The sequence below is a fragment of the Polypterus senegalus genome, chromosome 8 (genome assembly GCF_016835505.1).
Source record: "Polypterus senegalus isolate Bchr_013 chromosome 8, ASM1683550v1, whole genome shotgun sequence".
In the NCBI taxonomy this organism is placed as follows: Eukaryota; Metazoa; Chordata; class Cladistia; order Polypteriformes; family Polypteridae; genus Polypterus; species Polypterus senegalus.
The window spans coordinates 65,632,867-65,647,049 of record NC_053161.1 but is presented as its reverse complement, the minus strand read 5'-3'; the positions used below and the strand labels follow the sequence as shown (position 1 = coordinate 65,647,049).

Here is a 14,183-nt window from a genome sequence, read left to right as displayed (position 1 = left end):
TCAAGAGTGCAGAAGCAGTTAATTTAAATATAATTTGTAATCCAATATAAATGTTGTATCTAATATAAAAGGTAATTTTAGAATTTTGCAAAATCATACACAAATATAGGTAGGATAACAAACCTGTATAAGCACACATTCTAACAGCCCCAAAACCATCCATATGAAGTCCCAATGTAGTCTGTATAGAAAAAAGTATGAGGCTGCTACTCGCTAGTATACAGTATATATATATATATTATATGTGTATAAACTGTATATAATATGTTTATATATACATACAATATATATAATATATATACAGTATATATATATACACATATATATACATATATATATATATATATATATATATATATATATATATATATATATATTCTACCTTTTTTCACATGCAGCTTCCAGATCAGATTTTAAATGCACATTTTTTCAACAATTTTATTAGGAGAAGCACTTGCTTTCAATTTATATGAATGAACTCTTTGGGTTAACTGAATGATACTTGCTATTTGCAAGTTAGAATAATTAATTAATAAATATATGACTTTATTAAACTATCTAAAGGCATTATTTTACTGACTGTTATAAGTAAATCATCTTACTATTTTTGTCATTGTTTTCTCATTCCTAGCAGAATATGGGAAAGGACAATGGCAGCTGCTCTCAAAATTTGTTAAACAAAGCAAATAAAAATGCACAAAATACACATATTAAAAAGCTAACTGTAGAGATGCTTTACAGAAAGTCACAGTATTTTGCTTCTTTACAGTCTTTGCAAGTGTTTTGCTCTGAATACCCTACCTTTCATAAAAGTGAATCCCAGATTATCTGTGTATTATTATTAAAAATTACAACAGGATGAGCTTCAAACAAGACAATAATTCCAAAACTAATGCTTAAAAAGAAATTAGTTATATACCTTAAACCAAAACATTTCTTCATATTTCCAGAAGTGTGGCGATTTTTTTTACTATAATTACAGTATAATTTAAAAGTTTAAAACAGAGTATTATGTTGAAAAGATGAATGGCATCCACACACATGAAAGGTTCCCCGGAACAACTCTTCATTTTTCTTCCAAAACCTCATGTGATTTTCATGCACTGGAATCAGTTATGTCCATATTAGAACCAAACAGTGCAACTAGCTGTTCCTCATAGTTAACAATGTTTCGCTTCATGATTTCCATACATGGTCCAAGTAATCGTTCAAAAGCTTGCACATCCATAACTGTGCAAAAAACACAAGAACAAGCATTACTAATTTTTTGTTTCTTGTAAGATATCTGTAACAGAAGGCTATGAAGACTGCCTGTTATGGAGCAAAAAGAAATTGCTTCTTTAAGTTTAATCTGTTGCCTGGCATCATAAAATATTACAAGTAAACATAATTATTTAAATATTTTAGATGTGTATAGTAAATCACTAACATTTATCTGGTATATTAACTTACTTATTATTAAAGAACCACTTGCTAATAATAGTGCTAATTTCTTAAAGCTTTTAATTACAATTATAAAAATCAACATGACCATTTATATTATAACACAACGAATAATTAAAAAGCAGAAACATAAATGATCTTCTGCTTATTTATAAAACCTAAATGCATAAATGACTTGCTTGAGTAAACTGACTGAGAAAGAAACAGTGGTTAGGTCCTGTAGCAATTTTAGGACTTACAAGGTCCATTAATTCTAATTTTCCAGGAAAAGGGCAGTTTCAAACATTTAATCTACTCATGTAGAATACAGGAACATACCTAAACATTTGACATTTCCCACGGCATAAGCAGAGGCAGCTCGTGGTTTATTTGTTACCAAAGCTAGCTCTCCAAAATACTGTCCTCTTGTGCAACGTGCAATTTCAACTGCACCATCTCCATCGTCTTTAAACTGAAAAGAGAAATCATCCTTAAATATTCCTTTTGTTTAAAAAAAACTAGCATAAACAGTAGATTTCATTTTTAAAATGTACATTCTGTTTTTTCTGTGCTCTTTAACAGCTTAACTGGGGTTTCCATTATCAAACACCATTTGAATTTACTCCTAAATTGTATAATCAAAATTATAATGCATGGGGATCAGTGAGTAAAATGTTAAAATTTTAAAATGCAAATATTTAAAAGAACATTATTTAACAATATTGTAATTACACATTTTGCTAACAAGCAGCAGTTTACTACACTTCCTGACTCGTTATTTCTTTTCTTTTATGTGATCTCTCTGTAAGTTTGCTCACTCCATTAGTGTTAGAATTGAAGATATGGACACCTTTTGGAGTTTGTTTTTATAATGTTACCTATTCCTGCTTTTCTAACTACATTTACTGCATATGTACTACTTCGTTCATGTGTAATTTATGTGTCGCTAATAATAATGACCACAAAAATAAAATTGTCTGCAATTCCAAATTCACAAAAAAAGTGTGTGATAACTTTCCATCTCTATGCAGTGTCTAAATCTGGGCCTACTGGGATTCCCAGGTTATCTGTCTCTCTTTCCCAGGCTAAGGGGTAAGAGATGCGGAGGCAATGGTGACCTTGGAGCCCTTAAAGTTCATCCTGCAGTTCTGAATTTCAGGTCCTAGCAGCTGGTGTTGAGACTTTAGCATGTTTGGTTGCCTGTTAAATGCCATTGTCTCATAGACCTATATTTAATATCCCTAACCTTGCTTACCCATTCAACCCAGCAAGCATCTGATGTCTGTAACCTGAAAAAACTGGAATCTAGACCATATTCATTTTAAATTTAACTTTAATTAAAGCTCAGTAATAAAATGCAAAATGACTATATGCAAAATATAAGTATAAAATATAATATTCTTGCAACAGTTTGGCAACAATGACACAGATTCAGATCATCCTCTCTATCTTCAAGATAATCTGTGTTTGTTTTTAAATTTCATTCTGCTTATATTACAAATTCTTGTTGCAAACTGTCTTGATCATCCTATTACATATTTAATTTTGTGCCACTCTACCAACCCACAACACAAATAATTAAAATATGCATTTCTTTAGAAAGTTCATATTTACTTATTTCTATTTACATGTATCCTATGCTCATACTTATTATTATCCAAAAAGGACTGTTATGTTTGAAAATCTACTAAATATTTTGACGCATAATACTTATACAGTGGTGTGAAAAACTATTTGCCCCCTTCCTGATTTCTCATTCTTTTGCATGTTTGTCACACAAAATGTTTCTGATCATCAAACACATTTACCCATTAGTCAAATATAACACAAGTAAACACAAAATGCAGTTTTTATAATGATGGATTTTATTATTTAGGGAGAAAAAAAATCCAAACCTACATGGCCCTGTGTGAAAAAGTAATTGCCCTTGAACCTAATAACTGGTTGGGCCACCCTTAGCAGCAATAACTGCAATCAAGCGTTTGCGATAACTTGCAATGAGTCTTTTACAACGCTCTGGAGGAATTTTGGCCCACTCATCTTTGCAGAATTGTTGTAATTCAGCTTTATTTGAGGGTTTTCTAGCATGAACCGCCTTTTTAAGGTCATGCCATAGCATCTCAATTGGATTCAGGTCAGGACTTTGACTAGGCCACTCCAAAGTCTTCATTTTGTTTTTCTTCAGCCATTCAGAGGTGGATTTGCTGGTGTGTTTTGGGTCATTGTCCTGTTGCAGCACCCAAGATCGCTTCAGCTTGAGTTGACGAACAGATGGCTGGACATTCTCCTTCAGGATTTTTTGGTAGACAGTAGAATTCATGGTTCCATCTATCACAGCAAGCCTTCCAGGTCCTGAAGCAGCAAAACAACCCCAGACCATCACACTACCACCACCATATTTTACTGTTGGTATGATGTTCTTTTTCTGAAATCCTGTGTTCCTTTTATGCCAGATGTAACAGGACATTTGTCTTCCAAAAAGTTCAACTTTTGTCTCATCAGTCCACAAGGTATTTTCCCAAAAGTCTTGGCAATCATTGAGATGTTTCTTAGCAAAATTGAGACGAGCCCTAATGTTCTTTTTGCTTAACAGTGGTTTGCGTCTTTGAAATCTGCTATGCAGGCCGTTTTTGCCCAGTCTCTTTTTTATGGTGGAGTTGTGAACACTGACCTTAATTGAGGCAAGTGAAGCCTGCAATTCTTTAGACGTTGTCCTGGGGTCTTCTGTGACCTCTCGGATGAGTCGTCTCTGTGCTCTTGGGGTAATTTTGGTCGGCCGGCCACTCCTGGGAAGGTTCACCACTGTTCCATGTTTTTTCCATTTGTGGATAATGGCTCTCACTGTGGTTCGCTGGAGTCCCAAAGCTTTAGAAATGGCTTTATAACCTTTACCAGACTGATAGATCTCAATTACTTCTATTCTCATTTGTTCCTGAATTTCTTTGGATCTTGGCATGATGTCTAGCTTTTCAGGTGGTTTTGGTCTACTTCTCTGTGTCAGGCAGCTCCTATTTAAGTGATTTCTTGATTGAAACAGGTGTGGCAGTAATCAGGCCTGGGGGTGGCTACGGAAATTGAACTCAGGTATGATACACCACAGTTAGGTTATTTTTTAACAAGGGGGCAATTACTTTTTCACACAGGTCCAGGTAGGTTTGGATTTTTTCTCCTAAATAATAAAAACCATCATTTAAAAACTGCATTTTGTGTTTACTTGTGTTATATTTGACTAATGGTTAAATGTGTTTGATGATCAGAAACATTTTGTGTGACAAACATGCAAAAGAATAAGAAATCAGGAAGGGGGCAAAGTTGTTTTTCACACCACCGTTTATCTCCAAACCCACATGCTTGTTAACTTCTTTATTTAACACAGCATCCTAGATCATGAACACCATTATAAAATATTTTAGGAAAAGTACAAACTAATAACACAGATTTTACAAAGAGCAATAACTCATTATAGGCAGGCAGAGTGGAATAGTAGCAAAGGAATGGAACTTGAAAGAACAAGGTTGGCAATTCAATCCCCATTTCTGAAGGTGTACTCCTGAACAAATTGTATATGTTTCATGTGCTGCATTAAAAAAGACTTGTGTTGTTGCCAGAAACTTCAAGTTCATGCTCAAATTTTACACAGAAACTGACATATTTTCTTGTATGTCTCTCAAAAATTACTAACAGTAGTAACAAAAGTAAATGAATAAATCACCATAAATTACAAGAAACAGCAGGCAATATGTACAAGAAATATTCATGCAGTTGTCAGAATGATCAGCTCTTGAGTAGCCTTATTATCTGAGGAAAAAGAATCTAGTGGTGTTTACCAAAGTTTAAAAGTGACTGAGCAGGATGTATGAGGAACTTATTATGTTTGTCTTTCAAAAGAAGTGTGTGCTTTTTATGTACTGAACAGAAAGAACCCAAGTAATAGTAATATTCTGTGCTGATTTCACCATTAGTGCTTTGCATTTCTGAGCTGAACAGGTGCCATACATAGCAGGTTGCAATGCAGCCAGTAAGGATGGGTTCCTCTGTGCAACAGATGGAAACATTCCTGGCTTTCCTTAGACATCTGAGAAATAATTGCATTGGTGTGCCTAATTCACGATAACGAAGATGACTTTGTTGAAATTTAATTGAAGATTGCTGTTCCGTAACAAATGTCTCAGAAGACATATAATGATTTTTTGAGCTAAATTATTTGTATAAAAATGTGATATAAAAGGTTATTGTTGTCCTGTATGCTATCTCATTATAATTGGTGGTTAGGCTTGTGATGGTGCTGTCATCAGCAAATATTATGTTGGAACTGGAGCTGTGCTACCAGTCATAATCACAGATAAGCAATGAGTATGGTAAGGAATTCACAGGGTACTTGTGTTGATCAATGTACTGTATAGGAAGTGATGCCACCAATCTGCATACTTTGGGGTCTGCCAAAACCCAGTTGTACATGGGAGCTTGGTGATCACTTTTGATGCTACAATAGTTAATAAATACTGTGCTGTAGCCTGCAAAGAGTATGAGTGGAATTTACCCATTCTCCCCTTGTACAAGTGAGTTTTCTCTGGTGATAGCAATTATGTACCACTTCTCAAAGATATTAAAGTTAAGCTGCCATTACAACTATACTGTAAATTGGCTCAGGGTGAATCAGTTAAGGTGTGCAATGTATACAGACAGTTATTACTTATTTAAAATGAATATGAATTATTTATATACAATGCATTGCTTTACTATTTTAAATTAACTAAATTATCAGTAATTTAACTATACCATATGTCTCACCTTGCCACGCTTCATAGTAATTCTAACTTCACCAGATTCCACAATATAAAAACAATCTGCCAAGTCTCCCTTGAAGAAGGAAAAAAAAGTTTTAACAACATAGCATTCTATTTTGGCTCTGTGAATTATAGCAAGTATTTATTAAAATTTCAGATGCTGTTCAGATAAATATAAGTAATACATATTTATGGACTTTACCTGGAGAAAATTAATCAAATTTGCTTAAACCACATAGGAGAGACTATAGGAAATTCACCTGTCCCTACAGCAATTTAACTGTTTCTTGTGAGATTTTGCTTCGTTGCCATACAGATTACAACATCCCTTAAAACAGGGGTGCCCAAGACGTCGATTGTGATCGACCGGTAGATCGCAAAGGTAGTACAGGTAGATCGCGTTGCATTAAAAAAAAAATTTTATAAAAAAAATATATCCTCCCTATGGCATGTACCACTTGATTGACACAGAGGGCGGCCAGTCTGAGATCTCTTTCCTTCTAACACACAGGTCATCCCGCACGCACGATCAAACGCGCGAGCTACTGCAAAATTCCAGCTGTGATTTAGTTAGTCTTCCAATTTATATCGACTAAAGAAGGGATTTAAAAAAAATTGTTTAGGGAGGGTTATGGGCTGGATGTGGAATTGGAAGAGGATTTTTTTTCTCACAATGTCACAATCGAAGTGCGTTTGTCTGATCTGTCAATCTATCATTGCTATTCCAAAGAAGGAAAATGTGGAAAGGCACTTTCGAACTGTTTAATAAAAACTACGAAACTGACTTCCTTCCGAAAAGTGATCTGAGAAAGAGAAAGGAGAGGGAATTAAAAATTGCGTTAATTGGACAGCCGTCATTTTTCACTTGGCTGAATTCAAAAGCAAAAGCAGACACACCGAAGCATCGTTCCGGGTGAGTCACTCGATCATTAAGCATAAAAAGTCCTTCCAAGAGCTACCTCCTTGACTGCATTATTCAGCTCTACTTATTTATGCGATTTAGCCTTTTCCCACATGAAGATTATTGAATCCAAATACTGTAGTGACCATAAATGTATTGAATTGTTATTGTGCCATAAAGGTTATTCAGTTATGCAAGGTACGACAACATATATTTTATGTATAAAGTATACTCAGTATATATATAATTATTTTATACAACCCCATCAATGTATATAATATGCCAATAACAATAGGATTTTTTTTCATGGGAACGGATTAATCATTTTCCCTGTATTTCTTATGGCAAAAATGACACCTGACTCCTATACTGAAATTCCTGGAGGGTGTACCCCAAGAAAAAGGTTGAAACCCCCTGGCTTAATGATACTGCATGGGATTTAATCACATACAGTATGTGTCAACTGTGTGTCTGCTGTAGTTAAGAATAATTTGCCTTATTAGGACTAGTATTTTACAAAGTCATGCAGTGTGACTATTGTTGGCAGTAACCAAGATCCACTTTGCAGCATTGGCTTTATATTAGTGAGGTTCTGGCCAAATGGTACAACATTTTAGGAGTCCTTGATTTAAAATTTGGGAACCCCTGATCTAAGTTATTTTGTTAACGATGGGTGAGAACAGTGAAATTTATGTTGCTTACATTTGATTTAAAACTCTCCCAGATAGTTCAAAGGAAAAAAACTGTCAATAGAAATTTAAATACTACAGAAATAAAACATTATTGGCTTATAAGATGAGAGCAAAATATACATGATGCTAGTGTTAAAATTAGCAATAGGCAGCAAAATCTGTAAGAGACTACCATCCGTAAATGTACAACTGAGCTTATGTTTATGAATAAAACAAACTAAATAATTAACTACTGCTATTTATTGCAAAACAGATCATTTCAGACTGCAGACCTCTAATTAAAAATAATTGATACATGGGTCAGAGGCATCAGTCAGTGAGGTCTGACAATTCTTATGTAATATCTTCATAACTGTGTCAGATATTATGGAATTAAATGAAAGGTACAAGTCTTTGCAATATGAGCAGCTAAGAAATTGCCCAGGGGACTGCAAGACATTACTGACCAGTCATGGTTAAACACATGATTAATCGGGAATTAAGTAACATTTTGCAAGTGATTAAACTTTTTAATGTTTAATAGCCCAATAATAACTTATTCACTCCACATTTTACTGAGGAATTAACTTAAAGCAAATTGCAGTAAAATTATAAAACCTGAGCAATTATTCGTTCTCCATCTTTGTAAGTCTTTGATCCTATTACATCAACTACCTTCATTCTTTCAGAAGCCTAAAAAAGAGAAAACAAAGATATGTTAAATTATATTAAACAGCACCAGGTAAGGTAAATAAGTCACCTCATTTATCTAATTTTGAACCCACTATCTCAGTTTCAAGGTTGCAGTGAACTGGAACTAGTCACACTGAGTAGAGGCAGAAATATACAGCAGTTCAAGGCAGGACACACTCAATTATACTGTATATTTGAATCCATTCATACTTGGACAATTTATCTGTCAATGCAATAGTGATGAATAACCGAGTAAAGACGAATGGACTGGCAACAGGTGCCTGAACAGGATCAAAGGGTTTTGTGCACCTGCTGGTTGACATCCCCTCATGCTGTGGAATCCAAGGCTTGTGGTTTTTAAAAATAATGTTCTCCCATGGACCCGGGTTCACTTCCCGGGTCCTCCCTTCATGTTTGCATGTTCTTCCCATGTCTGTGTGGGTTTCCTCTGGGTACTCTGGGTTCCTCCCGCAGTCCAAAGACATGCAGGTTAGGTGCACTGGCGATCCTAAATTGTCCCTAGTGTGTGCTTGGTGTGTGAGTGTGTGTGCTCTGCAGTGGGCTGGTGTCCTGCCCAGGGTTTGTTTCCTGCCTTACGCCCTGTGTTGGCTGGGATTGGCTACAGCAGACCCCCGTGACCCTGTAGTTAGGATATAGCAGGTTGGATAATGGAAGGATGTTCTCCCTTGATCATTTGATGGAAATATTTATTTGGACTTTTAGCCTCTACAATTTTCACTTATTTTTTGAATTTTTTTATTTATTGGAATGATTTGAACCAACTGTATCTGTTTTTTGTTTGTTTTTAATGAAAGCATTGGCCCTTTTGCACCAGCCCCTTGCTGAATGTGTGTGTCTTCATTTGCCAGGTTTATCTCAGCACATGACTATTAATGGCTACAGGTTGAAGAGCTCCTGGATGCGACAACATAGCATGGAGCAAACCTGAACCATCACAGTAATATTCATATCTTTGGAATTTTTATGTAAAAATTAAGAGTGCAAGGAGAAAAAGTTGTACAAACCTGCAGAGAAAATCAAAAATTGAAAAAGGCAGTAACCTTGGCATGATTACATTCTGAGTTCATGGAGTTAAAACATAATAGCACCATCTAGCAAGCATTACATAAAATATACCTTAAATAAAAATGCACAAACCTCTAATGACTTTAACAATGGAAGTGTCTCAATAAACGATTCATACATTCGCCTCTTTTTAGCATTGTTCTTCACAATAATTCTTCGGAATGTTAATCTATCCTAAAAAAAAAAATTTTTTAAACTTTCAGTGCACCACAATAGAACTATAACATTATTTTTCAGTTTATAATCTTTAATCTTTTGGTTACAAGTATCATTTTATAGCTGCTTTGTGCAAGATACAACATGTAAAATTACTTTCATGGTGGATCAAGTATGTGACTTTGCTATGGTGTTCAATTTTACATTTTATCCATCACCAGAACTGTTTATAGCTTTCTTTCGTAGTGGAAGTCAACTTTTTTTTCACCTTTTGATGAACATATTACTTCCATTCTTACATTGTGAAACATGTATAATAGGATATGTTTGTAAGTAAAGTGCACAGCATGGAGACACATTTCACAACAGGGTGCAGTGATCTTTAACCAGAGACAACCTTCAGAAGAAAAAGAAGAAATATAGACAACAGTACTGTTCTGTTACACAAAGCTAATCCTGAATGTAAATATAACAGTAATTTACACAAAACATTTCATTCACTGCCTTTTTGAACATTTTAGTTGAAGAAGAAATATCAAATAAATAGATAAGTCAATGTTTGTGCTCTGAAATTTACTATAGATAGAATGATCCTGACTTGTAAGTTGCATTGTTGCTTTGACCTGTGCTATTTGTTTTATAAAAGGCTTTGGAATGAAGTGAAAGGCAATATTCAAATAAAGATTGATTTAAATGATATCATAATCTGTTTAATCCACTTAATAAACAGAAATGGTATTAGCAGAGATAGAAAATTTGTGTATGTACCTTCTGCCAACATTTAATTATAAAAGATTATGTAATTGAATACATAATGTCTTAAAAATTAAAAATTAAGTAAAATCTCTTTCTGGATTTTTTTTCATTTTTACAATAAAATCTATGGACGTTCTCACATGGTTTAAGCTACCACAGTCTATTATCTGCCTAGGCATGTACAATGATATGAAAATGTTACTAACAAAAGGTCAATCTTTTGTAATAATCTTAGGGTAGGAATATAAATATGACAACATAAAAATAATTCTGTAATTTTACAAAAGGAAACTAAAATAGAGATTATATAATGCTGTTAGTAATATTTTTTTACCTGGATAATTATTATTCATCTACACTTGAGTAGCCAGGTGTCAAAACTGGACAGACCACAATACAGGCTTATTTAGATGAAGTAAAATATGACATTTTTGACACACTTTTGCTTTTTATTTATACTTTTAATTTAGTTGGTAAGATATCTGATGGCTGAGAAGCATAACTTCATACATAATTTTAAAAAATATTTCCCAGGTATGCATATGAATAGCACATACAAGAGTGGGAAACTGAGGGCAGCAAACAAATAGACACACAGCTGAATAAAAACAAGACACATACAAGGCAACAATTAAGATAATGTGATCAATTAACAAGACTTACCAAACCCCATAAAGCACCAGTTGAGGTAGCAATGATTGTGGCGGCTCTGGGAGTATTATACATTAAGGCTAGCTCTCCGAAACTTCCACGGTTATCATATGATCCCACACAACGACTAATGGCATCTAATTTTACATAAATGTCATATGTTCCTCTGAAAAAAAAAAATATACAAAAAAATCTATACTGTAAACCATAAATACTTTAACAAATTTCAGGGGAATTTTAGAGTGTTTCAGTTTGTATACCAGATAAGATGTAATATATGACCTTTCACTGTTACCAGGGAGCATACTTGATTTCTACACAAGCAAACTTTGTTGCTTAAAAGAGCATAAATTGTAATAATAAATAGACCATAGTAGGGTTGTCAACAGTATCGTTATATTAAGTATCTATTATAACATTTTTAAAATTGTTTCAGTATTCATTTTTAATGGTATTGATTCTATAGCCTACATTACAAATTCGTTTCCGGTTTGTTCTGGCTTTTGAAAGCTCAGCTTTGTAAGGCATGGCTAGAGATGCAGTCCCATTCTTATGATATCTTATTTCTAAATTATGCAAATATTAATCAGTATAATATTGTAGTCTGTTGCGTGTGAAATAGGGATGTTATGCTTGTTTTGGAAGCATTTTCCAACTATGTTGGGCCTATGTGGCCAAAATTGTGATCTATGATGCAGTGCTAACAACAAACAAAGTACAAAAAAAAGACTACAAATTAACAATAAAAAAAATAAAATATACATCACAGTGCTGACAGAGTTCCAACTGTTGAGGTACATATTGGTTGTGTGGGCAGAGTGGGGAAGTTTGTTCCATTTATTGAAGTTGCAGCACTGTGCACTGCTGGAACATCTTTTTTGCTTCCCATGTATCTGTACAGATGCTCCACACTTTTTTCTCTATCAAGAAGAAATAAACACCTTGTAAATAGTAATACATCTTTTGCTATTTTTATTTCATAGGGTCTCATTCTGATGTAGGGGTTGAGGGTTTATTTAAGTTATATTTTCAGATTGTAGCTTGGAACATAGTTAGTTGTCCATGCATATTAGCCATATAGTGCTACACTGCCATCGCACAGGGATTAGTGTTATATGTCTGGCGGCAGTACTCATTATGGTCAGCTAATGTACCTCTCAAATGAAAATACTGAAAACATTTTGTTTTTCCTCCAAACACATGCAAGCTAGAAATGGCTTCAGTACTAATCAGGTTGTATCATCATGCATCTACGAAATAGACTGGCAATGATCTTACACAAGGTATGCATAAAGGTTTTGTGCATGGCTGCTACATCTTTGTGATGTCATGCTGGCCTCACAAAGTATTATGAGACTAGTAAAAATGTTTGCCTAAGCCAATCGAATGGGACATTTATAGGAAAGTATTTTGGGCAAACAAAATCACCAGCGAAAACAGCATATTCACTACAAATTGTCAAATTTCACTAATCAACATTACTCATAGATTACTTGAACATCTTTTTCCTTTTAATTGCCAGTGTTGAGGAGACAGCAAATATAAAGCTGCAATGGAAAACAATTAAATAATAGTAAAGGGCAAAAACAATGATTTCTGTATGGCAACTAAAATTACATGAAGGGGCATGCATAACCTTTTACAAAAAGTTTCAGAACAATAACTAAACACTTCATACAAATGGTGTGCAGCCATTCCATCATCAGCACTATTATACTATAATTTTATTATATCACTGGTACTGTAAATAAATTATCTGTGACGGATTCACGGACAAAAATCTGGTATGAATTCAAATGTTTACTTTTAATACATTTTTTTTTTTACTTTTTAACATAAAAAAAACCATTAGCCATCAGGGTTTTTTTTTCCATATCTGCTTCATCAAGTTCAGGGTCACATGAAAGGACACCTATCATTGCAGCATTGAGACCCAAGGCAGATATAACAATGGGATGTAAAAGGAAAGCAAAAACAGTTAGGTAAAAACCTCACATAGATACAAGGAGAATATGCAAATATTCTGGAACATAATTGTAACTCTTTGAGGCAGCAGTAGCACTGACAAATGTATTAACTTGCTGCTCCATTTCACCTTTCATTTGTTAAATCTTCTTCTTCTTTCGCCTGCTCCCATTAGGGGTTGCCACAGCAGATCATCTTCTTCCATATCTTTCTGTCCTCTGCATCTTGTTCTGTTACACCCATCACCTGCATGTCCTCTCTCACCACATCCATAAACCTTCTCTTAGGCCTTCCCCTTTTTCTCTTGCCTGGCAGCTCTATCCTTAACATCCTTTTCCCAATATATTCAGCATCTCTCCTCTGCTCATGTCCAAACCAGCACAATCTCACCTCTCTGACTTTGGAATTTCTGTTCAGCTTATTACATTATATTACAGACTACAATGATATAAGCAAGAAATACAACCATGATTTAATTTTAATTTCTCTAAATTACAAATATGATTAAGCTGACCTCCAGTCACTGCTTCTCCTTCTACACATCTACTAATAAGTTGGAAGCCCTTACATGGAAGCTTTTCATTTAAAAATTAAACATTCATAAATCTGGCTGCTGTTAATCCTTGTTGTTCATGCCATCTTGGTTTTTATTCAGTCAATGTAAGATTATACTATGTTTCCTTACAAGTGGTGTGGTCAATTTATTAAAACTCTTTGTTTTGCATATGTATATTTACAGTATTATTATTATTTGTTTACAATTAATTCATTTTTAACAATTTAGTTCTCAAATATTACATTAAAAATACATTTTGGATTATGGTAGCAATATAATTTAAAGTTAAAACTTAATATTTAGACAACCATGAATAAATCTACTTATTAAGCAGATCTCATTGGATAGTGTCAGATCCTCTTTGATTTACAGATCCTGTTACAATTCATTTAAAAAATTAATCTACAACAGCTACTGATGCTAACTTACTATATTTAATTTAGATGAGCAATGACAAAATTATATCACCAGTCTTATTTAGTACACACTATAAACAAGTAAGTACAAAAATGTATTTGCTTTATTTTTGTCATTAGACA

General features: G+C 34.0%; 1 protein-coding gene across 1 annotated transcript in view; it reads right to left on the bottom strand.

Annotated features, from left to right (window-relative positions):
* Positions 1 to 423: 423 nt before the first annotated feature.
* LOC120534560 (cAMP-dependent protein kinase type II-beta regulatory subunit-like) overlaps positions 424 to 14,183 on the bottom strand; it is an 82,136-nt gene continuing 68,376 nt past the window's right edge. Inside the window, exons 6-11 of the mRNA XM_039762155.1 lie at positions 11,136 to 11,289; positions 9,633 to 9,734; positions 8,400 to 8,474; positions 6,214 to 6,282; positions 1,762 to 1,894; positions 424 to 1,230 (exon numbers count right to left, since the gene is read on the bottom strand). Coding sequence (XP_039618089.1) covers positions 1,097 to 1,230; positions 1,762 to 1,894; positions 6,214 to 6,282; positions 8,400 to 8,474; positions 9,633 to 9,734; positions 11,136 to 11,289 — 667 coding nt within the window. The 3' untranslated portion in view covers positions 424 to 1,096. The remainder of the gene's footprint in view (positions 1,231 to 1,761; positions 1,895 to 6,213; positions 6,283 to 8,399; positions 8,475 to 9,632; positions 9,735 to 11,135; positions 11,290 to 14,183) is intronic.